The following is a 26,842-nucleotide window of genomic DNA, read 5'->3' as shown; positions in this document are numbered from 1 at the left end:
ATCCTGGATACTGTGATCCTGGATACTGTGATCCTGGATACTGTGATTCTGGATACTGTGATCCTGGATACTGTGATCCTGGAGGTGATAGGAACTAACATGGAGAGTTTCCAGAGGAAGGGGCACAGCACTGTGGTGTTGCAGGGCACCTCATGCTTTACTCATCTCTAAAAGCTCCTGATATATTTGAGATAGAAATGCTCAGAAATTGTACTTTTTGTTTTGCTTTGTGTTTGAGAAGTACTAATTTTGCTAGTGTTAATTAGCAAACTAGTAAATGTGATGAATATCTATAATAATTTCATAGAACTTTCATGGAAACGAGGGACAACCAGGGTCTAGAACTTTATGAATGAGATAGCCATTGTGCCTGCTACTTGCAGTGTATGTAGAAGCCCTGTCTGTGCCCAGTGCTGAGTACATCACTGACAGAGTGTTTCCAAAGACAACCTGCTCTTTTCTCTGCTTTTGCTTTTTAGTGCTAGTGTGTTTTGAAAATGTTGGCTTTGAATGTGCATGTGTAGCCCTGTTGTGGTACTTATCACTTCCTAAAAACAAAACAGAGCAAAGGGCAAGAAAGAGTGACATGGGGTAGTCATCAAATATGTCTGTCATTACATAGGTTCCATATGCTAAAAATGGCGGACATGACAAGAACTGGGCTGAGGATGTTTCTTTATTGGGCATACCTGCCCATGGCTTGGTCAGGGATGTTGTATTCAAGACAACACAGGCTCTTTTGGCTTTCAGAATGTTTAAGAATGTTCTGCTGTGCCCATTTATCCTGTATTGCATGAATAATATTGATGTGTCAGGTGCCATGGTCAAGTTTTGTTGAATGCACCAGGAAGGAAGTTTCTCATGACACAAGTATTTCATTTATAAATTGCAGACTTAAGGTGTATGATGTAGTTGTTCTAAATTGAGATTTTCATGAAGCAAAGTGTCACTCACTGTCAGCCATTGCTTTCAGTAGATTGAATAGAATGATCTTGAGTGTTTCAAGAGACAGTCTTTAAATATGTGGCCTGCTAGGGCCCGCTGTAGACTCTTTACCCTTGGATAAGACTCCTTCCCAGAACTGTAATGAATAAGTATTTTCTTAAAGGTCTATATTCTCCATATCACTAGCTCAACACCAAGCACAAAATATAGAGAATTGGTCCCCAGTGACTTTATCTGATGGGAGAAAGATAGTTTTTATAATGGGCAGTAAAGGATGAGAGGTATCAATGTGAGACTGAATTAGTCCTGTGTACCTCAGTCAAAGGAGGGCTATCTGTAGTGCTTTGAATGGCATATCTCTGGCCTTTAACAGATACTTTTATATGCCTTGTTATTTGCAGAATACATTAATTCCCTTTAGGTGTTCAATTCTATCTAACCCATCTTACAAAATATGACATGCATAGGCTGTCTTTCTCAATAAAGAACTTTTGTAATGAAAGAGAGATTTTATTAAACTAATTCAATAACGACATCTTCTTTGAGGATTTAGCACATCATTTTTAATAATAAAAATCAAATTGCCATTGTTGTGCCCAGTATAGATTTTATTCAAATCAGAGTAAGTACTTTGGCTTCATGGCTCAGCAGAGCTCTGGGAATTGGGGGTGGGGTGAATATTTTTCGCATTACACAAATGACTTTCAACAGCCAGAATCATAGTACAGTTGTAGGTTATGGGAAACCTGTTATATTCGTAAACAGAAAGAGAAATGTCTCAGGAGCATCTAGAAGGAAATGAGGTAAGGGAGAGAGCTTCATAAGGAAGGCCAGCTTTTAAGCAGTGGATGCCAATAGGAACCACCTACATGCCCCTGGCTTCACTGCTCTGGGTAACTCCTAGAGAACCTCCAATGAGTAAAGAGTTTGCTATGTAGGATCAGACTAGGAATTTGACTTTACCTGGCTTCTTAAGAGGGCACCGATGTTAATTGGTTGTAAGATGATGATGATGATGATGAAGAACAAACAATAATTTCTATTGTTACCTGAGCATGGACATCAGAACTGAATGAGAATTAAGGCTGATATAAGCCTGAGAAAAGGATGGTGGAATATAAGCAACACAGGAGGGCCTTCTCTCCCTGTCTGTATTCAAGGAGAATGGTCATAAACAGGCCATACTCTTGGGTACAAGAAGAGTGGCCCAAGTCCTGAAAGCCTCCTCTGTCTCTGCCTTTCTGTCATGTTAATCTGGAAAATAGGAACAAGCCTACAGATTGGTTTATGGGTTTTGTTTGTTTGTTTTCTTTTTTTACCTTCAGGTTTTTAAAAATCTTGCTATTGGTTATAACATCATTTGCTTCAAACAGTATGCCACTGTAAACACATACTTTCAGAATCATTGTGATCTTTCTTTCTTTCTTTCTTTCTTTCTTTCTTTCTTTCTTTCTTTCTTTCTTGTTTTTTTTTTTTTGTTGATTTTTGTTTTTTTGTTTTTTTCCAAGACAGGGTTTCTCTGTACAGCCCTGGCTGTCTGGCTGTCCTGGAACTCACTCTGTAGACCATGCTAGCCTTGAACTCAGAAATCCACATGTCTCTGCCTCCCAAATGCTAGGATTAAAGGCATGAGCCACCACTGCCTGACTGCAATATGTTCTTGAATCATTCATTCTTATTAGGGATGTCACTTGACTTCTGGAAAGGTTTGCTATTAAATACCCTGTGAAATGTATTCGCCTATCTCTGAGTTAATGACTAATGCATGCTGTGAGGAAATGGGGCATGTGTTTCCTGACACTCCCAGCCTCTGTATTCCTAAAGTAGTATGGCCTGTATGGGTATCCTTGGAGCCCAGTTCAGCAGCACACATGAGGGGCTAATGTTGACCTTCTCATGTCTGCCCTTGCCAGATTGGAGCCCAGACTTTGAGACTCTTTGCTGTATGGCCAGTGAGTTGCTTTTTGGATTGAGTTACCTCTATCTGTTGGAATAATACATAAACACCACAAGTTACCTTTTTCTGTGTCTCCCACTTCAATGGCCACAAGCAGCCACATATGTAATTTATAGGGATGGAAACGGCCTCCAGCTACTTTGATTCTTAGACAAACACCAGACTTTGGCTCCTCCACGTCCCCCTACACACCTGGTGTATATCACTTTAAAAAATAAATTATGCCTCATTAAATTACAATTAAGTGGAATCATGATCATTTGTTTTTCTGGAAGGAAGATGTTTTGCATATTGAAAGCCTAATTTGTTGCAGGTGACAAAAAGGCAGAGCATATTATCTAATATCGCTTCATTTTGGGGGCAGTGTGTGCCGCTTGGTGTGTGTGCACACCAGTACCTCCAAATCTTATTAATGTGCACGGTCGTTGTCCCTTCAGAAGGTTTTATACCACTGTATCAGCTTTTCACCCGAGAAAGCACACTTCCCTTGGTTGTCTGGAAAAAGCGTGGCCTCTTTTCTTTCAGATGTTCCTCTGCAGTCTTTCCCCTTCCTGGCTAGACCATTATCTCTCCCAGCAGGTGCCATTCATATTTAAAGACTCAGTCAGACCCCATTTCACCTCCTCCATAAAGCCCAGCCCCTCCAGACCCACAGTTGTCAATACATCTTCTTATTTTGAACCAAGATGGTACTAGTGGTATTTTGAATTTATGGCAGTTGTCATTTTCCCCCTTTTCTTCCTGTTTCCCTCTCATCTCCTAACACTCCCCCCTCCTCTTTTCTCTTCTCTCCCCTGCTTCCTTCCCCTCTTCTCCCTTCCCCATTTCTCTGTCTACCTTTCTTCCCTTGTTCGTATTTGGGACAGAATCTCACTGCATGATCCAGGGATATCCTTGACCTCATGACCTTCCCTCTGTCTCCTTAAAGCTGGGACCACCTGTGTGTGAATAAGTGCAACCAGTCAACGCCTTTTCCAGCATGCTCCTATAAAACCTTCCTCCCACCAAGTAGAGAACTCTATGGAAGCAGGATCTTTTTCTTTTTGTCTCTTCACCCTTTCCCTGATTTTTTTAAACCAATAAATGAGAAAGGAATTAATGGAGCTGTTGTTTTTTTGGGATGATTATGATGGGTTTGGGGGTTCCCTCAACAGTTGAGGGACAATATTTGGCTTAGTGTTTCCATAATTTTTTTCTGTGATTGATATAGCCTAACTCTAGAAAGGTACCAAAAACTTGAAAACCACATATAAAGTCTCTCCGTTCAGATCCAGTCAGTCCTGACCTGCTCTACAGGGATCTGTACAATTCTTAAACCTAAGACCTAGTCCATGCAGGTGCACATTCTCTTTAGGATTGAAAGCTACTCTGTCAGCCATCCCTGAGAAGGTGACAAGGCTAGTGTGGAGGCTTGAAAGTCAGTCACTGTAATGTGTATGGCACCCTGGCACTTTTATGAGTGTCAGCATGTATCCTGTACACAAATGTAAGGAAACATTGTATCAGTTGATGAAGTATTGAAACAGAAAGCTCAGTGATGAGAAGGGAAGTTCATTCAAAATATTACTTAGAAATGCTGTTATACAACAGATAAACATTATTTCTTTTACTTTAAAAATCACATCAATTTCTTCCTTCTATCTGAAGATACTGTGTATCATCAGGCAAGCCAGATTGCATTTACAGTTTGTTGTTTTATACTTTGAATTATCTTAATTTTAGTGAGTTCCTTCCCAAACCATCTATTCTTTGCTGGTCCTAGCAATGGTCTGAATAGCTTGTACACTCTCCCATTAATGAGCCAGGGGAAAGCCCCTTTGAGACTCTCTTTGCCAAAACCTTTTTTGTTTTTCCCTCCAGTGACTTTGAACCCAGGAACTAATGTGGAGGGTGTGTGCACATTGTGTTACCTGTGCCCTTGCAGGCAACATGTTTCCTTGTCTTATGAAAGTAGTCTTACACTGCTGAAGAAACTGTTATGTCTCCCTGGAGAAGGCTCTATTGCCTACAATGAGGCAAACACTTAATGGCCACTTTGCTCAATACTGGCAGTATATTTTAATATGATTACTGATATGAAAGTTTAATAAGCATTATCCTGGTTAATTTATTAATTCCCTTTCATGACTTTCCTATTGATAGGAGTGCATCTTTTTTCCTTCCAAAGCCCAGGAGCTGCACCACATTTTCTATATCTCAGGCTACATAATGGCACTGTCCAAGTGACACCTCCTGCTTAGCAGGAGGTTGATAATTAAAATGCCAGATGACATAGTAGCAAAGGCTTTAGAAATATTTATGTGAGATAAATTATTAATTTATGTTCCATTCAAGACAGATTCAATATAATAAACATTTACTCATCTTGATAATTAGTGGGTGGTGGGTTGGGGTGGTGGTGTGTGTGTGTGCGTGCGTGTGTGTGTGTGTGCGCGCGCGTGCACACACTTCATCGCTTCACATGTATGTCTGCAGAATTTACACCGTGCCTTTAAAATCTTACTTTACATGAGTTAAAGGGACGCAAATAGCCAGAGTGAAAAATATCAAAACCAAGCAGCTACGGTCTTGTTCACTCTAGTTAGTCACTTATCATTGAAAATGTCCCCAGTGGAAAGAATGCACTTTGGGACCACTGCTATGCTGATGAGAGTTGAGGCAAAGGATTTGGAGCAATGTTGTGATTTTCTGGAGGCTGCGTATGAAGGTGATACTGGCCAAGCTTGGTCATTTGAGACTGTATCTGCAATTAGGTAAATTACTTGACAGAAGCAATATATTCCACGAGCTACTTAAAATACAAATGCTGTCTGTCTTTAGCTTCAGCAGTGATGCTGACCAGCAGCCATCTTCCAGGGTGCTCTATATGCATTGCCCTGAGAGATGGAGGAATTTTCCTAGAAGGTTCTCTAGTATGTGACAGATTCTATGCAGTTTTAAAATAAAACATAAAGTAAACCCAAGAAATAAATAAAAAACACTCTATAATTTTAATGACTTTTTTTTGTTTGGGAACCTACATAGTTTTTAGATATGGTGTATTAGAACAATAGTATTTTATATCACGATTTTATATGTAAGAGCCTTTACTGTACTATACTATGTGACTCATGAAAATACTTTTATGAAGGAAGAATAAGTTAAACTCTGCCTCTGAGATATTTTGATTTATAATCATAATGAGTTCCTCCATGATGACCCTAAGCTTCCTTTGTTACAGTCCTGAAGGTAGGTAGGGGAGACAGAAAGGAGAATGGCTGGGGAGGAGGGAGAAAACTAACCTGTTCTTTCTTTGCATGACTCATTATGAAGCGCAGAGAGTTTCAATCTTAGTGTCTTACTGGGTTTGGAAATTGGGAGCAATTTAAAATCCACTTCCTTTCTTCATATTAATTTAGAGATTTAAAAAAAAAAATCTTTGAAGCAAATCCATTATGACCATTTCAGGTTGCTCAGTTTAAGTGGGAAGCAGGGTGACCTAAGGCACAAGTGACTCTTAATTTCAGGAGAATCGATTCATGGAACGCATACTTTCTTGGAAGACAAGTGCCTTACTTGTTGCTTCTAAAAGCATGCCGTGAGATCTGGATTTTCCTCTAATCATTTTAGCAGTAGGATATTTTTACACATACCGCCTACCTTGCTCTTTCCTTGAGCACATATGTGCATGCCCACATACTAACTAGCACACAGACACACAGGCACACAGACACAGACACACACACACACACTTCTTCTAGCTTCATTATGTGGTATATTTTATCCTTATTCACATTCTGACCTCAAGCAGACACTGTGCTTCCTAGCTACGTTTGTGTGGTCACTTCTCCCAAGTACTAGGATCCCTCTAGTCAACGTAATGTGGTCTCCAAGTTCAGAGCTCACAGGTGGCATGCCATTGGTGGGTTCCTTGCAGTATAGTTGTTTTGTGTGATTTTTAAAAAAATGTTAGGTTCATTTATGTGTCTCTGTGTATGTGTATGGCATGTTGTGTGCACATCCATGCATGTACATGCATGCACCATAGTGCACATTGCATTTGGTTGCAGGAATGAATTCTCTCCACTTGTAAGTCCCAAGAATCAAACCGAGGTCATCAGGCAAGCCTCATGTGTTCAAAGTACAGGATTAACCTCTTAGCTCTTCTTCCTAAACCCTCATCTGACAGTGCCCTGCAAAACGGTAAAAGCTGAGAGTATGGACTGATGCTTCTGGGTGGTAATGCAACAAGTGCCTGCAACAGTAATGGGTCTGCTCTGTCTTAACCTCGCTCTAGCTCAGTGGTTCTCAACTTCCCTAATGGCGCAATTCTTTAATAGTTTCTCATGTTGTGGTAACCACAACCATAAAATTATTCTTGTTGCTACTTCATAACTGTAATTTTGCACCTGTTGTGAATTGTAATGTCAGTATCTCATAAGCAGGATATCTGCTATGTGACCCCTGTGAAAGGGTTATTTGACCCCCAACAGGGTCAAGACCTGTAGGTTAACAACCATTTCTCTAGCCTGCCTCCTACTGTCCTCTTAGGCCATGCTGCTTTACTAGAGTATCGAGAAAATCTTTGTGAATTCTGTGTCATTAGATGCACAAAAACACTGCTTTTAAAGCTCCCTTTTTTAGTTAAGTCACACATTCAGAACACATCAGGTCGATCGGGACGTCAGAGCCTATCAACACTACAGTCCAACGCTACTAGAGCATGTCCGGGTGCCTAGCTTATGTGACCACATTTTCATCACTTGAAATTAGAGCTTCCCATGGGGGTACCCTACAAAAGTCTGGGGTACCTCATGGTACCTGTGAAAGCATAACTGCTGTGCATGGAGGCTGAGAAGTTATCGGAGTTGACAGGTTACATTTGCTTTCTATTCTCCACCCACCCTTTGCCTTAGGAAACATCTATATTGAAATCAGTGTCCGGTCATACAGAAATTCAGCCAAACTTTTATTATTTTTTTAAAATCGATGTAAATCTCCCATGCTGTTTAAATGTCGGAACTAAATTTACCAAACTTGGCAGATTCGTAAAGCTAAGCAAGACTGCCAAGAGTTCCCAGTTTCAAGCAGAGAGAGTTCTAACAGCTCCTGAAATACTTGCTGGAGGCACCTGGTGGTAACTGCAGCTCCACATTTCCTCCTGAGCGCCTACCTTGCTCGCTGGCATTGGCACACATAGGATTATTACAGTGTTGATGAGGTGGCAGAATAGAAGTCCTAAAATAAGGCACCGCCCCGGAAAGGGAGCACATTCATACAGACTCCTCCTGAGCTCCAAGGAATTAGGCATGTTCCTGATATCCTCTCAAGCTGGTTATGCCAAACAAATAGAGGGGCAGTTGGGGAGGAAGACGGAAACCACACCCGTAAATCTGTAGACATGACTTTGCCTATTTTTTCCCCACTCTACCAGGGATTATTGTCAGAGATACTGCGTAAGGAAGAAGACCCCAGGACTGCGTCTCAGTCTCTTCTAGTAAACCTGAGGGCCATGCAGAACTTCCTCAACCTGCCTGAAGTGGAGCGTGATCGAATTTACCAGGATGAGCGAGAGCGGAGCATGAACCCCAATGTGAGCATGGTCTCCTCTGCCTCGAGCAGCCCCAGCTCCTCCCGAACCCCACAGGTGAGCTGTCTGCTCCAGACGTCACTGACAAACCTCTTGCTTCAGGGACATTCTGTTTTCTCTTGAAAACCAAGAAACACTATTGGACAGGTCAAAGGATATGTCCTCTGGCTGTATCACGAGGTAATCACGTGCTGTGGGGGTGTGTCATCCCATTCTTCCACATAAGCGGGTGAGGGGACAGGGTAAGAGTAGGAGGTGAGTTCCTGTCTATTATACAGTTTCAGAAGAAAGAAGTGGGGTTCCTGTGGGTGTTGTGTTTGTACAACAAGTACTTTATTTTCCTTACATTACTTGTTTATTTTTCTGGGGCTGGGGGTGTGGTTGAGGACAAGAAGCAATAGTTCAGATGCTGCTGTGAGCAATTCAGAAAGATGAAATGGACAGCTGGAGAGATGGCTCCACGGGTCAGACTGATTATCATTTTTGTTTGTAACTCCAACTCCAGGGGGATCCCGCACTCATGTGCACCTACCCTACCCTGATCCCCAATTAACAATAAAATAACTTTTTTCTTTTTTTCTTTTTCTTTTCTTTTCTTTTCTTTTCTTTTTTTTTTTTTTTAAGAAACACAGTGGAAGAGTTCTGTGTGTAGGGAGTGCAGTAGCTGGGCCAGAGCGATGGATCCTGGTGACAGGAGGCCTCAGTTTTTGTCACTCTAGGATTTGGGGATTTCTGGTCTCCCTATCTGGACACTTCTAAAGTGTTCAGAGCTCAAGGTGGACAGGGCACGTTTCCAGTTCAAATGCAAGCTGCTCATTTCCACTTATTCCCTAAATTTTCCCTACTTTGTTGACAGATAAAACCATTTCACTCTCTGATTCTCTGGATTGCATAAATTCTGAGTTACGGTTCTCAAAGCCAAAGGTTAATTAGTGCAAACCTATTTGTGCAAAAGTGAAAACTGGGTACATTAAAATAAAAGGTTACCTTGCTGAAAAACTATAGTTTTGCTCTTCCTGGTTTGCTTTCTGATAAGTTCAAGAAGCTGATTAAACACAGACTCAGAGCTAATGGAGCCTTCACAAGTGTCTTGTCACTGTCTTCCCTTGTATCCTGACTGTATTTTAGTGCCCTACGATAGACTTGTACTTGTAGATCACCCTCTGGCGTGGCCCGCCAAATTGTGTTACTTGTAGATTATGAGTCATATTTACTGTTAAAGTCTCAACTACTTACTTTGAACATCTGCAACCAAGCCTTTAATTGATTTCTCTTTAAATATCAAAGCATACATACATAGTGAACTGTTGTTAGGACATTGACAATTTGCATTCATTTTGACTGCTAGTAAATTCAGTAGTACTTTTGCACCATTTAAAAGACTGTTTAGCCACCATCGGAGAGTCCAGTCACACTTCCTACTCCATGTCTCCCCCAGGCAGCTCTCTGGGAAGAAGGCCACTTGTACTTGTTAGAAAACGGCACAGGTCAGTTTGTTTTGTTTTCAGTGTCTTTGTAATATTTTTCTAACAAGATAGTATCACCGGCACCTTTCGAAAGACCTCATCACTTCCAGAGCCCGAGCAGCTTAACGTGGCTTTACATTAGGATATTTTCCTTGTCTGAATTAGGATCCAATCTTGAAATTTCCTAGATAAAACTTCCTTTAGGGGTAAGTATAGGAAGTTACATATTTAATTTTACTGTTTTTTTTTATTTCTGAAAATACATATGAAATATTCAGACATGCTTTTGAGGATTATAATCCTAGAACCACGCTTGTACATTGATTACCATTTTATTCTGTATCTGTTGCTGAAGATTGAGAAAAGAAAGTTATTGGAGTCTTTCAACATTTCATGCATACCTATGTGCCTATGTATTTAAAATTCATTCTGACATATCTCAGTAATAAAGATGCTTTGTACAAATAACAGCAGCAGAACATGATACATGCCTGCTATCTCAGCACTTAAGAGAAGTTGGAGGACCATAATTTCATGGTCAATAATTACAAGGCAAGTTCAAGGCCAGCATGACACCCTGTCTCATAACTGGGAAAAAATGATGCAAATTTTTATAGAGCTCTTGTTTGAGGGTGGATGTGAGTGGAAACCACACCATCCTCATTTGGAGGAGCAGCTTTGTACACCCAGGCAGCTTTACACTAATCATTTTCCAGACTCCTCAAACACTTTATTATCAGTTTGTCAATACATTGAAGATGTTCCTGATTTGAAATTAAACCTCCAGTGTTTCCTCGTCATTCTTCAGTGGCCAGTATCTTCAGTGTCCTTGGTAACAAAATGACATGGCATGAGAATAGTCCTTTACTCACTCTCCCTGGTGGCACAGCAAGTACTGTGAGCATTCTGCATGATTCCACCATTGCTGGTTTGTGGTGACATTCTTGTGTTTCCAATGAGGAAACAGGCTTCTCTGGGCTAAACAGCTCGTGTAAGTGAGTTCACATGGCTGTGTGGTAGAGTGGGAGTTTGAACTGTACTTATACTGGTGCCAGAATTCAGAATCTTACCCATGCACCATAGTTACTATTGCTGTGTTTTAGCCCTAAGTGTTTAAGTGAAGGTTTAAGCACCAAGGTACACAGTGACAGTGAACAACAACAGTTGAGAAATGTTCTATCATTCTTTTAACAAGGAGTGTGCAGTGGGTACATAGTTTGATTAGAAAAAAATAATCTAGAGGATTGAATTATTGTGGGAAGAGGATTATTGCCAAAGCAACCTCCCCCATGTGGAAGTGGAGTAGCATAGTGGACCCAAGGCTCTGAAGCCCGAAGTGCCTGAGTTCAAGACGTTCATTGAGCATCCTTACTATTACATGGCCTTTATACCAAGTTAAGACCTCTGTCATTTCAGCTCTTTGACCTGCAAATAAAAATGCAAATACTTCACTATTGGATTTTTACAAGAGCTACAAGATAAAACAGAAGTTAGCAGTCTTCCTAGAGTGCCTGGGACACAGAAGTCCATAAATTACACTCACGATGACTTGGCAGTAACTAGTAAAGAAGTTGGGATGCGGAGGGCAAAGGAAGATGGTGAATGCCACCATGCTCTCTCAGGAAACCAAGCCTCCATGGGAATTTAGAGCAGGCAGGCCAGGCTTACGACATTCTTGCACAAGTCGGCCATGTCCCAACTGCATGCTGTCTTCCATCAGACCTGCATAGTGCCAGCCTAGGGGAGGAGCAGCTCAGGGCATCAACACAGGGAGAGTTGTGATTTACAGACATCATTTTTATTATGGGATTTTAGAGTGAGTGAGGACAAAAAGAACCAAACCCTGGTCCATTTAGTCAGCAATGCCCCTAGGATGGGGCTTACTTGTCCCTGAGTTGTGTTGCTGGGGTTAGGAACTCTGATTGTACCTTCCAGGTAGGCAGCTTAGGGATCAGACTCAGCCTGGCCTCTCCGGCAGTCTTTTGGACCAGGTTGAGTGGGATGGTTTAGGGTATTCCTACCCCAGGAAGCATGATACCTTCTGCATTGTCCTTCATTTGTCTCTGAAGCTAATGGGAAATCATTAGATTAAAACGCGTGCGGCAGAATGCATGAAACCACAATATGAATTTAAGGAAATGAAAGCTGCTCATGGAAGGCATCTGAAGCCGAATTGTATGAAATGAAATTTTGTTTCATTTCTACTGATTTCCTAGGTGAAATTAGGTGACTGTCTGGGTAGCATAATGGCGATAATGACGGGGCCGCACATACTCAAATAACATACATGAAGCCTTAATAAAGAGCAAGAGGTACTCTCGGGAGCGCGTTAAATTGAGTAATAATTTATTATTTAGAGACCTCTACCCATTTACTCAGTTTTTTTCTTGGAGAATTGGCTCTTCTGTAAGGTGTGTCATGTTTTACAAAGAAAAAGGTGAGTGTGTTTTGTGTGCTTGCTTGTAGATAGATGTTATACTTTGATGTGCCCAGGGTTGCTTTCTTACCTGTGAGCTACCAGGCTACTATGAGGGGAAGCAAGAGCTGACAGGATTCTGTATGTCCTATAGGAATGCATCGCAATTATTTCCAATCACAATTAACCTGATTAGAATAATGGACAGGAAGTGTCCCTCTGTAGCTAATGTGGTTTGGCATCAGCTGACTGAAACCCTCTGATAATTTCTGCACAGATGGCTGCTCTGAATGCAGCACTTTTTAAATTATTATTTTCATGGTCTCTTGATAGGCCAAAACCTCGACACCGACAACAGACCTCCCTATTAAGGTGGACGGCGCCAACGTCAACATCACAGCTGCCATTTATGACGAGATCCAACAGGAGATGAAAAGAGCCAAGGTGTCTCAAGCCCTGTTTGCCAAAGTGGCTGCAAACAAAAGTCAGGTGAGGGGTTGTTTTTTTTTTTTTTTTTTAAAGAGCAAAATGGAGGGCTGGGACCACTCTCCTTCCCCTTCAATAAAAACACATCTGTTTTTATAATAATAATAACAGTAATAACCCCTGGGGAGCCCATCATGTTCTGCCTTCTGCCCCATGGCTTTGCTGTAGCTCTCATCGGAGTTCAGAGGAGAGACAATGCCAGAACCTGTGTTCATTCTCTTAAATAAGTATTTGATATTAAAGAATAAGGGTTAGAAATTTTTTTCCCTTATCCAAAACTTGCTATACTCATTGAAAAAAAAAATTGTTTCTCGGGAAGCAATTTCTTTTAATTAAAAAAAAAAAATTTAGCCTGTGCATAACAGCCCCTTCCTAGAGACCACATTTATCTAGGGCTCATAACCTTCCTATTCCCACCAGGGGAAGGGCTGACTTTGCTATAATAACCACTTTTGCCTAGCCCCAGAGACACCTTGTGATTGTCAGGTGTTTCGTTCACGTATTGAATACAGTTGTTTTTCCAGGAGAAAACACACGTGGGGGTTCCAGAATAAGTGCTAAAATCTTTTAGCAGAAAAACATAGATGCTTATCCAGTAAAAGTGTTCAGCGTCAGAGCTGCAGGGAGTGTGTTGCTCAGGGGAAGCCAGCACACAGATGCTTGGCTTCCGTTCTGAAAGCAGCACCAGTTGATAGGATCTACCCCCTCTGCCTCAGTTTGTTTAGGGGGACAGCTATCACCTTAGGTCTGCTCCAGGGCACCCTTCTTTATCCCACAGATGAAGGATTAATGTAGGGCAGAGGAAATGGAAGTTAGCTGCAGCATAATTTTGGAAGCCCTTTGATTTTGAGCTTGATTTACACTGTGCTTTGCATGACAAATGCTTTCATTCCTACATATGCAAATGGTAAAATGGTCTGTGCCTTCTCCTTAACAGATCTGTGGTGTGCTATAGTTATTACTAAGTATTCTATGGTACTGAGTTACTACTGTGTGCTATAGTACTAAGTTAATGGGTGTTGCATTTTTATTAAGCAAGAAAGAGTTCAATAAAAATTAAGTCCTTAAAATGATAAACGTCATATTTAGTATATTTAGACTAATTGTTTGCAGATTAACCTCTTTTTTGACCTCCATTTTACAATATCTTACTTTCAGTTTTTAATGAAGAGAGAGAATACCAAAGGAGTCTGAAGAGGATTGAAATGTTTATTTCCCCTTTCAGTTTCCATGTAGTCATTCTTGGAAATGACTGACTCCCTTCCTCAGTGAAACTAGGGAACTGAGTTTGCTAAGATATGTCTAACCATAGGATGAAATCCATGAAAAGAAAACACCATAGAGCCTTCCCTAAACTGTTAAACACATAAAAATCCCATGTACCACATGGCAAAATATAATGAGAGTTGGAGCTGTTAAACGAAGAAGCTGTTAAATGCTAACACCACTTGGCAAAACTACTGTGCATTTAATGGTTTTCCAGTGGGTAATAAGGGGCATATGTGTGAATGTGCAGAGGGGTAAGAGCTGCCCAAGTGATTTTGCAAACCTGACCCTCTGTGTCCTGATGCACATTTCAGTTTTTCTTGGTCCTTCTTTTCTAAGGATAAACTGAAGACCAGAGTCTGAGATCTCGATTGAAGGGCACACAAGCTTCTCATGGCACTGTGGCTGTTGGGATTAGCAAGGCCTCCAGCCTCTCCAAATTAATTCAAGTGGCTGATGGACAGCTGCATTTGTCAGTTGGCTGTTACCATTTTGAGGCCTCCCCAAGAAATCAATAGTCCTGATTTCATAGAATCTGGAAAAGTGGTTCTGAAAACTAATATTCCAAAGGATGAAGCTGAGCGTAAGTGGGGCAACACTTAGAAGTCTCTCTGCTTCCTCAGAAGAACTTTTTAAATTTTTGGACAGAGAAACAACCATATTGCCAATAGCTGACCAGATAAGTATTTCAGAAATGATATTTCTTTTTTAAAAAATGAGACTGCCAAATAAGATAGCTTTAAAGACGGTTCAGCATAAAAGATACTCCATCCGGGAAGCACCAGCATTCACCCAAAAGCAGGCTCAATTGCTTGATTTGGTACATATTTTTAATCTATATTTCCTGTGCAGGAATGACTTTTGGCCAGATTTTACCTCCCCAAGATGCATACACATTTCTTTGGGTTGTGAGAAATGAGAGAACAAAGCTTCCCTTCCTTCCTTTCATTAACTTCTGTTATTCTGTCATTTTTCTCTGGAGGGCTTTGGAGTTCTCAGTGTGACTGAAGAGGTTAATGCCTCTCCAGGGCTTTCCAATCATATAGAGGTCAAATTAGTGAAGTTGTTGATTAAGAACCCTTAAGAACTGGGGAGCCCTAAAGCTTAGATGTAGGTCTCAATCCCCCACTTCATTAGAAATTAACTTTAAATAGAACTCAACCATCATCTAGTGGACCCATTCACACTTGGTGTGAATTGGCTGCAATCAGTTATTAAAGGTAGTGCTGGCCACCACCCTGTATGCAGGGAGGTAAAGGATCGAGGCTGCTGGGATAAAGCAAAGGAGGTGATCTGAAAACAAACTGGGGACCCAGAGGGTGCTGGTGAAATGGCCCTGGTTTGAAGACTCGTAGGGTGCTCTCCCTGTCAGGGCTGGGAGCTCTGCAGCTATAGGCAGAGAGAGGGTGGGAGGGTCTTTTTCATGCAACAGGGATAGGAGGATGCAGGATTAGGAGGGTCTTCTCCCCACTGCAAGAGCAGAGGAGAAGACAAGATGGTGAGCTCTGTAGCAAGAGAGAGGAGTTTCTGGTCACAGTGAAAAGCTCTACCATCTGATTCCCACAAAACCTGCGTTCTGCATGCAAGTGGTTCTAGTGTGTCTGCTCCCATGTATGTGGGTGTCTTTGTGCTCTGTGCTTCACCTGCACTAGTTCTCTCTATAGACCTGTAAGCCTTATCACTGCATCTTCATTAAAAGGGTGTGTTCTGAATTTTCAACTAACAACTTAACAAATTGTAGTTTGAATTGCCTGTTTTTTGTCTTAGATTTGGGTCTTTCCCCCACCAATTTGAGTTGATTTTTATGTGGCATAAGCATCCAATTTCATTCTTCTAGATATGGAGATCCAGTTTTCTGGACCATTTTTTAATGGTTGGTTGGTTGGTTGGTAGGTTGGTTGGTCGGTTTGTTAATTAGGGTCTCAGTACATAGCTGGCCTTGAACTTTTGATCGTCATCTCACTAAACTTCCATGTCTCCACTGTGTTTTTGGTATCCTAGTTGAAAAATCCATTCCGTATGTTTGGATTTAGTTCTAAGCATTCTATTCTGGTCCGTCAGCCTATGTGTTTGTGTTTACAGCAACATTCTGAAATTCTGATGTCTAGCTTTGTAACAAAAGTTGATTTCATTTATTGGAGGTGCTGGAGATCAATCCCAGGGCCCTGTGTGTGACAGGCAAGTGCTTTATCACTGAACTATCGCCTCAGCTCCTGTAATATAATTTTAAATCAAGAGGTATGATATGATGTCTCTGACTTTTGGCTCTTTGGGGGACTTCTGTAGTTCCTTACAAATATTAGAATTCATTTCTCTATTTCTGTGAAGAATGTAAATGGAATTTGTTTGTTTGATTGCCTATTTCCTGATGTCAGAGGTTGACTTGAGGTCTCGCACATGCCAAGGAGGTTATCTACCACTGAGCTACACTCCTCACACCAACCATTGGGGTTTTGATAGGGATTATATGGAATGTATTTTTTGCTTTAAGTAGTATAGATATTTAAAAACTAAGTTATAAGTTATCTAATAAAGGCAAGATCTTCATGTGGGAGAATAATAAAATATAAATTGTTTCACTATTGGAGTTTCTTAGCCTTTATTGCTTATGTTGCCTGAGACTAAACTGTTGCTATTTTGTATGTATATATATTCAAAAGAAATGATTTAACACTAATGATTTAGTCACATTATGAGGGTTGCATCCTTGGGAAGGTTTTGGAAATAAGGATGTGGCTGTGCTGAGTTCTATGGTATGAAAAGTGCCAGGAAGCACAGTCAGAAGGTGCCATGATGACTCCTGGTTTTATTATGCCGCTTGCCCTCAGCAGAAGTAGGCTAAAACAATGGGTGTGCTTTGCCTACACAACAGGGTCTTTGGGACAGCCCATGGAAGTGGCTCCTTGAAACTGCAGTGTGTGGGCAGTGAGCACAGGATTGCCTGCACATCACCATGGGCCCTCTGGTTGCCAGTCTTTCCTTCTTTTGGCATAACTGGAAGGAATGAGAACCTACTGCAGAGCATCCGCAAACGTTCCCCATGGGTTCGTTTTGATAGCAACCTCATAATAAAGGATTGTCTCCCTCTACCCCATCTGTTTTATGGTATAAAACTAGTTTTTGTTTATTTGGTTTTCTCCTTGTTGTTTACTAGATACCAATGAAAGTTGGTCACGGTGCTCATGAATTTCTCAAAATTGGAATGTCTTTAAAGTTGGTATTGGTTTTTAGCTCTTTTTTTTTCTCTGTATTTTGAGTTTACATATTTTGCCTGTTTATGGTATGGTTCCTTTGGAAACTTGGGTGTGACTTTGAAGCAAATTGGCTTCCCTGTTAAAAGACCTTCCCTGAACCCTCACCAGTCCTGTTTGGAAGAGGCGTAAGCTATGCCATGGCTCTTCCAGAGAAGAACATGGGTGCCTAGGAGTGCTTCCAGCCATGGAAACTGTTTTATTATGTTATTTTCGCAGGGCCAGGACACAGAGGAGGAAGCAAGCTAAGGACCTAGGGCACACCATGAGAATTAGCATCCACTGGCAGCCATACTCCTTTCACATTGTACACCATTTGTTAGCTTTTCTCCTTGCCCTGACCTAGCACAAGTCTGACATGTGGCCCTGCTTTCCTAGGTTCTGGAGGAACTTTGCTTAGCATAAAATTTAACACTTCTGCTACATTTGAACCTGAAGTAACCTGAAGTAAGAGGGTAGAAACATCACAATTATTTATTGTTTAATGTTGTAGTAAGGCACATTTTGCTATTAATATGTTTCTAGTATGAGTGTAGACCACAAGGATTCACATTTATTCTTTTGTACACATACGAATAGCTTTTTCATATATGTGTACTCCTGTATGCATGCATGTACATTTAAACAAAACAGCAAAGTAAACAAAGTTCATAGACTTGTGAAATTGAGCATATTCCCATGTATCTGTGGCAGTAGAGGTGACACATTTTTATGAAACCCCCTCTTGATTTAAGCTCTGCACAGCAGAGTTTAAAGAATTGTTCTGAAACAAAATTTTCATTATTCTCAATGACAGACATAATCTTTATAAACAGATCCACAGAAATGTGAGAGATATGCTTAAGGCAGCCCAGAGAAAGCTGAAAATTAGTCCCCATGAAGATTCAGCTTAGGACTTAGTATACACTTTTGGACACCAGAGAAAGCAGCACTCACTTACTTCATGCAAGGTAAAACATAATTAACCTTGAACTGTAACCAAGTACTGAGCACATTCCTTTTTTCGGGTTTAGATGGCATCCTCAACAGAGATTCATTGAAGTCCTTGACTGGTCTCCCCTGTATTCAGCCCCTTATCTATTTTAGCTTTCTTGATTAGGTTATCTTGAATCATTAGGAGGGTTATTTATTTTAATAGACACTTATTGGATTCATGAAAAGAGAATTCAGTGTTGAAGAAACAAGAGCAGAATACTATCTGGCTCATTTCACACTTGAGGAGAGTCTCAACCAGCTGAAGAGAAATCCTTTCACAGTTACAAAAGTTTGTTTGGGGACTTTCTGTGCTTCCATTTAGAAAGCGAACTGTCTGTGGTTAATAATACGAATTTTCCTTTAAGAAACTCAGAAAACATTCCCTTTGGTTGCATATGCTGACATTTTCTGTATTGAAGATGTGGGTGAGGAAATGGCCTGTTACATTTCTGCGGCAAGAAGCTTGAGTCATTCTGAGGAACTGTTCATTTGCTGAGTTTCCCATTCATTAGCCTTCCTAGAGGGGCAGAAGGGTGGTGCAACTTCCTGTTTAGTAGCTAGAGCTCACTCACCAGCTCTCTCCCAGACACTTCAGGAAGAGAGGATGTCACCATGCTTTCTTCACTGGGAACAACTTCCTTTCCTGGAGACTAAAGCAAGCCATGAACTTGTATTCAGTAAAGGGTTATAGTTTATTCTGAGCTAACACAGAAATCAGAACATTGGGGCAGCTAAGGTGCCACAAGAGGTAGGGGCACTGAGAACGTCTGATCTTCAGGACCCACGTAGTATAAGGAGAAAAGCAAGTCATAGGAGTTATCAGCCTCTAACACATGTACTCACTCACTCACTCACTCACTCACTCACTCACTCACTCACTCACTCACTCAAAGTAAAATGTAACAGAAACATGTCATGAGCCCAGAATATTTTTCGTCTGTCTGTCTGTCTGTTTGTTTGAGGCAAAATCCAGACTGGTTTAAGACTTGCCTCTCTTCTCTCTCTGCCTCCCCAGTGCTGAAATATTATTGCTGTTGCTGTAAACAAGAAGACCTGATGAGTGGTGAAAGTGAGAATCCTAACCAGGTGTCTTGATACAGGGAAAATTAGCAACCTCATACACAGGCATTTCAGTACCATGGACAGGACTCCACACTCTGATTCCACTGGGGCCCCCTCCATCTCCCAAGCACTTAGACCCAAAGTTTAGAGATTAAATTCAAACTCATGCCTGATGAGTTCCCACTCAAGCTAGGACTTGTTAATGTTCTATAAATGCCTTGGTCATTTGAACATTCTCAGCCTGTCGTAGTTAAAAACTGAAATGGATATTGCTAGTTTCCATTTAGTTTTGACCCAGGAAAACTCTAAAGACCCCAATATGAGCAGTAACAGAAAGTTCTCACCAGTGCCCACATAGAAAGTGCTCAAAAGGATAAGAGCAGCTTGTTAAATGGTAAGCTTGGTGTTAGTGATGTATGCCATTCTTCTTTGACAACCTCAAACAATGCAGCTCACACAGGTCATGTGAGGTTTTTTTAAATATGAAACAGCATGGCCTCAATATGAACAAAAATGGTATCTAGGCTCAATGATGTTCTTGACTTTGTCATACGCTACCTCAGCCCCCAAGGACTCCGTACTAAATAGAAAAAAATGTGACAGGAAACCAAAGAAAAGTTAATTCTCTTTTTTAACAGCTTAAATGCCTTCAGTAGCTCCTAGAGGCCATAGCATTAAGATGAGATATTCATATATTAGAGATGGGCAAATAGACCTTTTCAGGACTGCTTTTGGAATTTGGTGTTCCTCTTCAATAAGAACTGACTTTGAGGTGACAAAATAGTCCCCACGTGCTACTTTCTATATAACCCAGTAGTGCCAGTTCAGCCTAACTAGCATCTGCATAGCACCTACTGTGTGCAAGGAAAAATACCTGTTCAGAAGACCATAGATTAAGAAGCCTTGTCATTTATTCCCATCAAGAAGAGGCCAGCCCTACTGATGAAGGTACACCAGACACACCCATGCCTAGACAGAAGTGAGCAAAAAATTATTTACAGGAGATTAGGGAAAGCAGGGTCATGAGAGCCTTGCAGAACAGTATCTCCAGGGATAACAATCTGGGTGGGAGGTATTTCAGCTAAGAGGGTAGCATGGCAAAGTATAGAGTGGTAATGTGCATATACCAAATGTCTGCAAGGGCTGAGTAATTCACTGTGGCTGGAGAATATGATCACCTCAGGAACTGAGGGATGAGCAAACAGCAGCAACTCATGGTTCTTACTGTCACCTCTTCCAATGGTCTTGAACTGGGAAGTACTAGTTGTTTCCTTCTTGCAACTCATCAATAAAATTATCTTTTCTAAAAGATAGGCAAGAGTTACTTGTTTTCCAAAAAGAATTGGTGGGATATTTTTTCAGGTAGTACGGAGGAGTCCTAATACATTTACATGATTTGCTTTGTAAATTTAGATTGGCATCCAACTCTCTGGGACATGTGGATTGTAAACAAATGATACCTTGACTGGTGTGAGTGTCTCCTCACCTGCAGATTTAGAGAGGGTCATCAGACTTGTTTTTGCTACCGAGGGAAATTTACTTAAGAGGCTGAAGAGATGGCTGAAATATAATGTTAATAAATACTATTTGCTTATTTTCTGAGTGTTTAGGAACTCATTAACCATTGGTTGCCAGGAATCAGTCTTTGAACTGCCACCCCCTCCCCTGGGTCCCACTGGAAAGATGAATTCTCTTGAATCATATTCATGGGCTCCTTGTATATTTTCATATGTAAATTCTAGTGCTTTCTGGAAGTTTTTAAACTTATTTTTATTCATTTTGGACACAGCAATGTTTACAAGAAAAAGCATAGAACTAATGGTGCTGTGTTATATCCCACCCTTACGCCAGCTCGTTTCCTTAATGTTGACATTGTCCATCACTGTAGAGAAATTTTATAGCAGTGCAATCAACAAAACCAGGAAATTAGCAGCTCTCATATGGAAAATATGATCCTGTTGCCTTAGTTCTTCTTCCCATGTTTTTCTTGGAAGCCCAGATCTGGTTGGTGATTTTTATTAGTCTTTACTCTTTGATTCTTCCCTCATTTTTTATGGCTACATCTGAAGAGTACTGACTGATTATTGAATCAAGCTTCTCTTGGTTTGGGTTTGTTTGTTTGTTTGTTTGTTTGTTTTATCATTTGGCTGAGGTTATGAATTTGGGCCAAGACCACCTTCTGAATGACAGTCTGCCCTGTGTGGTATGTCATGTGACAGTCTGCCTTTTGTGGTATGTTTTGTGACAGTGGTCATGGAGTCAGTGCAGCTTCAGTAGAGAAGCTGGCCTTGACCAATTGGCACTTCCTTACACATTTATTAGCCAATTGGTCAAGGTCGTTTCTTCCTTGTATTTTTGAACTCTGACAGCTAATTACTATCTGCTGTTCATGACAGGAATGAGATAACTGATCATGGAGATAAGAAGCAGGGGACACCACCATTTCTTTTTCTTTTTTTTTTTTTTTTGAGGCTCATAATACTTCAAATCTTCAGCAGAGCAGCCACCTACTCCAGGATTGCCCAAGCATTTCAGGGCAGGGCAAGAACTGAGAAGTCAGATCTTCAGGGCTGCAAATGTGAATGCTATCTGCCATTCTGAGCCATGCTCGCACCCGTGAAACTCACAGAATCCCAGTTTATTAGACTATAAACATTAACTGGGCTGTCTGAATATTCAGCTAATATCCAATCAGAACTTAAAATCAGGCTTAGAATAAGAGGGAAGCCACAGAGAAGGATAGGAAGGAGCTGTTGGAGGCTGGAGATCAGATGAACTGTGTCAGTGTTTGAAAATAAAAATACTTCAGGAATGTTCCACACAACACACAGGGAGCAACAACAAAAAACCTACTTGAGATTTTTAACAGAAAAAGGAGATTTGTTTATTAATAATTCATGAGTTCCCATTGAACATGCATGACAGAAACAGTGCTATTCAATAGAGAATACAGTCATCTGTCACTGTTTTATTTGACATTTACACTTTTTTTTTTTTGCCTGATACTGCAAAACTTTCTTGGATGGTATGCAAAAATTATATAAATGAAAAAAATCTCAACATAGGGACCCTTTATTTCTTCAGTGATGGGTTTACTCACAGTTACACAGGTACAGATATGTTCATGCAAGAGCATGACACTTCTTTACATGACCATTAGCCACTAGACAAGCAAATATGAGGCCCTGTTGAGAAAAAGGAGCCAGTGCCCAAACGGCCTCCTGGAGGGATGGTGTGAACAAAAAGATGCTGGGTGGGATGGGAGGTGAGGAGGGAGGCTAGCATGCAAATGTGCAGAGGAAGCAAGTGAGTCAGGAGACAGCAAATCGTGGCTACTGAGAAGAACATTGGCCAAAGAATGCACTGCTATTTCAGATAAGAAATAAATATTTATAAATGGCATCACAGGAGTCCTGCTGGTGGGAATATCAGCATTTTGTAGAGCAAATTAGAGTTAGGGGCTCCTCACCACTTTGTGCTAGTGCAGGCTCTCAACAAGCTTTCTGCTCTGTGGGTTAGTTATTATTTATAAAAATCACAGAACCAGCTGATACATTCATAAGCTAATTATTGAAGCAGCTGGGTACACATGGTGCAATATGGCCAAGGCTGTGAAGTATCACAGATTTCTTGGGGCCTGCTGTGGTGGGGGTGCACTGTTGAAGGCTCCCTCCCTTAATCTGATCAGCCAAGCAAACACTTTGTGGGGAAACTTGATTAATAACCCTCTAAATACCATGAATGTGCTTCATCTTCCAAACTGGGTTCCCTTAAACATGCCATTAGCTCAGCCCATCAGGGATTTGAGGAAGTTCTCTGCTGCCCTAAGAACAGGGCCTTGCTGGCTACTTCCTTATGCCAGAAATTAATTTGGTTTGCTTATGTCTGTACACATGATCACACTTGTGTCTAATCCACTCCCTAATAGCTTCAAGGTCAAGACCTTGCATGTCAGTGGGCAAATTGAGCACTACACTTCTTAAAGACCGATGGCAGATAGCACACAGTCCATAACAAGCCTCTGGTGTTCTAAGTGAGTGTAATGAGCACAGATTATAACAGCGCATATAAATCAAACGTGGCAATGGATGTTGTGCGAGACATTCCAAGTGTCATAAGTGGAGATACCACTCAGCTGTCACCTGTCTTCCTTCAAGCTGCGGCTTCCCACAATGCAATGCATCCTTGAAGCAGAACAGCAGGTGCTGTCTTCCTTAAGGTCTGGCTATCTCAGAGCTTCATCTTTTAACAGATGTAGGTTTTTGTTTTTATTTTCCATTCGGTGATTGGTCTCCATGCTATTGCCTCCCCTGGGAGATGTTAAACATACCTGTTTGAAACATTTGAAAGAGTTCACAAGAGACTTATTCAGATCTGTGAAAAGACACAGAAATGGGAGCTTAATTTTTCCACAGATGGCTTATTTTCCATCTCAAGAATTCTTTCCTTTGTATAAAGAACCTCCCGAGAAAACACTTTGGGACCAGGAGATTTTTATTAAAATATAATTTATTTTCTGGTAGTGATAAAAATTTATCTTCATTTTTCATGTGCATGGCACTTGAAAATTAACCACTACCTGTCTCTTGAGTTGTCAGGGGAGGGACTATAGAAGTACTTGGAAAAAACATTTGCAAGCAAATGGTAAGATACCTTGTTTTCATTCTTCCTAACTCTCTAACTCTCCCAAGCTCCCAGTTTATTGCAAGAAAAGCTCAGGTCTGCGCAAATGTGGCCTCTCACTTGTAAAAACAAGGCAGTGTTGTGTTACAGATTAGTTTATAAATCCCCAGTGGCTTCACAGTTCAGTGCCCACAGCTGCTGCACACAGGCCTGGGTTTTTGTCTCCTCTCAGTGCTGCAGCCGGCAGTTGAAGGGGAAAATGGAATGATCAGGTTATTAACATGGAGGCCGCGAGGAGGAGGCTGCACAATGAGAACAGCTGGTGTTGCTGTCTTGGCTGATGCAGCGGAGATAATCAAATCTTGCCTTTTTTTGGGTAAAGGCAGAAGACACAGTGGAGAGTTAGACAAACAACAGCTTATGATATTATATGGGGTTTTTACGATGCGTGTCAGGAGCTTTCGTTGGCTTACAAGTGATGATGGAGAGTGTGCGGAGGCTTGGGATTTGTTTCTCACAAAGTCAGTTGTGTTTATGCACCTTTTAAGAAAAAAAAAATTCTACCCCTTTGCAAGAGATGAATTGTGGGACAGTTCTTGGTTTTAAAATTAGCGACGTAGCTTGCAAGTGATGGGTTAGAAAGCTACTGGGTAAAATATTTTGACATGAGTCAGTGAGCGATGTTGACAGCCTCTGGATTATTTTCATATAAGCCATCATTTGCATTGCATTTCCTTCCTCATGCAGTTGTAAGAGAGGGAACATCCGGATGGCAGGGTTGGAACAAGGCATTGCAGGTGCAGGCTGACCCACTGTCTCCCTTCCTGCAGGTGTGGCCACGGAGGGAAGATGATGGCTAAGGGAGCTGTGAGCCCAGCGTGCTCATAGATGAAGCAAATACACCTTGCTCTGATTCTAGCCGAGGCTGTTGTTTCTATGTGCAGGGTTACTAATGATTAGAAGAACAGTAACTCCCTAGAGGACCCAGTGCTGTTGACATCCAAGATATTCTGTTTTGTTTTGTTTTTTTTAAATTTGCCATCTCATAATATATGCATGTTTGTCTTTCTTCTCTTCTTAGAGTAGAACACTAACCACCAGTTGGGTAATTTGTAAACAAAAATTATGGCTGAAAATAAAAAAAATTCTTTTTTGGAGAAGGGGTAACTGTAATCTCATTTGTACATCTAGAAGATTCTGTTATATGGATTGTTAAGAAATTCACTGAGAATGTATTCTATAGGAAGGTGTTAAGAAAGTTCAATAGGAATAAAGATTCTTGTGGCTGGGGATATAGCCCAGTTGGTAGAGTGCTTGCCCAACATGTGGGAAGTCCTGAGTTTGAGCTCCAGGCCTCTCCATTCTATAAGCAGACATTGTAATACAAGCCTGTAATCCTAGTACTTGGGAGTTGTAAGCAAAAGGATCAGAAATTGAAGGTTATCCTTGACTATGCCTTGAATCTGAGGCTAGCCTGGGCTTATCTCAAAATAACAACAACAATAATAATAATGTGGAAAGTAAAAACGAAAAGTGTGGAGACTCTTGACCATTGGCCTAAGTACCAACATGGTCACTGGATAGATTTAAGAGTTGGGCCATTTCAGTGGCTTCTACCATTGGTAGGAATAATTCTGGTATAATAATGACATGCCTCTGTATTATTTTCATATAAGCCATCATTGCATTGCATTATCATGGTTTGGGGACGGGAGTTGACTTGGAACTGTTCTACACCCTGCAGTCCTAACTCTCATGATCTCCTTCCCTCCAGGGCTGGCTTTGTGAACTGCTTCGTTGGAAGGAGAACCCCAGCCCAGAAAACCGCACCCTTTGGGAGAATCTCTGCACCATCCGCCGTTTCCTGAATCTTCCCCAGCATGAGAGGGATGTGATCTATGAGGAAGAATCTCGACATCACCACAGTGAACGCATGCAGCACGTAGTCCAGCTCCCGCCTGAGCCTGTGCAGGTCAGTGTCTCCCCAGCCCCAGCCTTAGGTACCCTGTACCTGAGGTCACAGCAGATACTGTGTGTGTGCTTAGACCTGGAGAAAATGACCAGGAAATCAATGCCAATGGCAATGGCTCTCCTGACAGCAGGTCACTCAGATAATTAAATAGAATGTTAATCAGATTCTTCTATTATTGCCTTTTAACTTTTATTTATTTGTGTATATGCATGTGTACGCGCACGCATACACACACACACACACACACACACACACACACACACACGAGATCAAAGAAAAACTTGCAGAAATCAATTCTTGGCTTCTTACTGTTTGGGCCCTGGGAATCCAACTTGAGGCTATGGGCATAGTATCAAATGCCTTTACCTTTCCAGTTTCTAGCCCAGTAGTTTTTTTTTTTTCTAAAGAAAAACTGAAGTAAATTTTGATCCAAGATTCTTCACAGAGTATTTGTTGGGTGCAAAGCGATAAAACAGCCTTCTGGCCTTTAACTTTGACCAACCCCCTGAGAGAAACTGTGATAGATCTCAGAATTTTAAGATGGGTTTTTGCTGTCTCCAGTTCTCACTTTTACAAGCCTTCCTTATTGGGTAGCATGCTTCGTTGGGTTAGTTTTCCAATCTTATTGAAAAAAAGATTTCTTTTGGAAGTAACTGAGTTTCCTGGCCTTCTGAATCTAAAATCACTTTCAAGAAGTATTAACCAGTGTATTGGTAGAGTTTGGCGCATCAGTTGGTTTGGCCCTGCAGCCCAGTAACAGCAATCTTGACTACAACAAAGGGGATCGTGTAAGACCTCTCTTGGACTTACCTTCTATGTAGAAGAGTAAAGCTGAGGCGGAATGCGTGTGTGTG

At 41.1% G+C, this 26,842-nt stretch overlaps 1 protein-coding gene across 1 annotated transcript in view; it reads left to right on the top strand.

Annotated features, from left to right (window-relative positions):
* The window catches only part of Satb2 (SATB homeobox 2), a 172,019-nt gene that overhangs the window by 111,036 nt on the left and 34,141 nt on the right, over positions 1-26,842 (top strand). Inside the window, exons 8-10 of the mRNA XM_028765750.1 lie at positions 8,316-8,528; positions 12,687-12,842; positions 25,791-25,988. Coding sequence (XP_028621583.1) covers positions 8,316-8,528; positions 12,687-12,842; positions 25,791-25,988 — 567 coding nt within the window. The remainder of the gene's footprint in view (positions 1-8,315; positions 8,529-12,686; positions 12,843-25,790; positions 25,989-26,842) is intronic.

This window comes from Grammomys surdaster, unplaced genomic scaffold (genome assembly GCF_004785775.1).
Source record: "Grammomys surdaster isolate TR1022 unplaced genomic scaffold, NIH_TR_1.0 165, whole genome shotgun sequence".
Taxonomy (NCBI): Eukaryota; Metazoa; Chordata; class Mammalia; order Rodentia; family Muridae; genus Grammomys; species Grammomys surdaster.
This window is presented reverse-complemented; position numbering and strand designations above follow the sequence as displayed.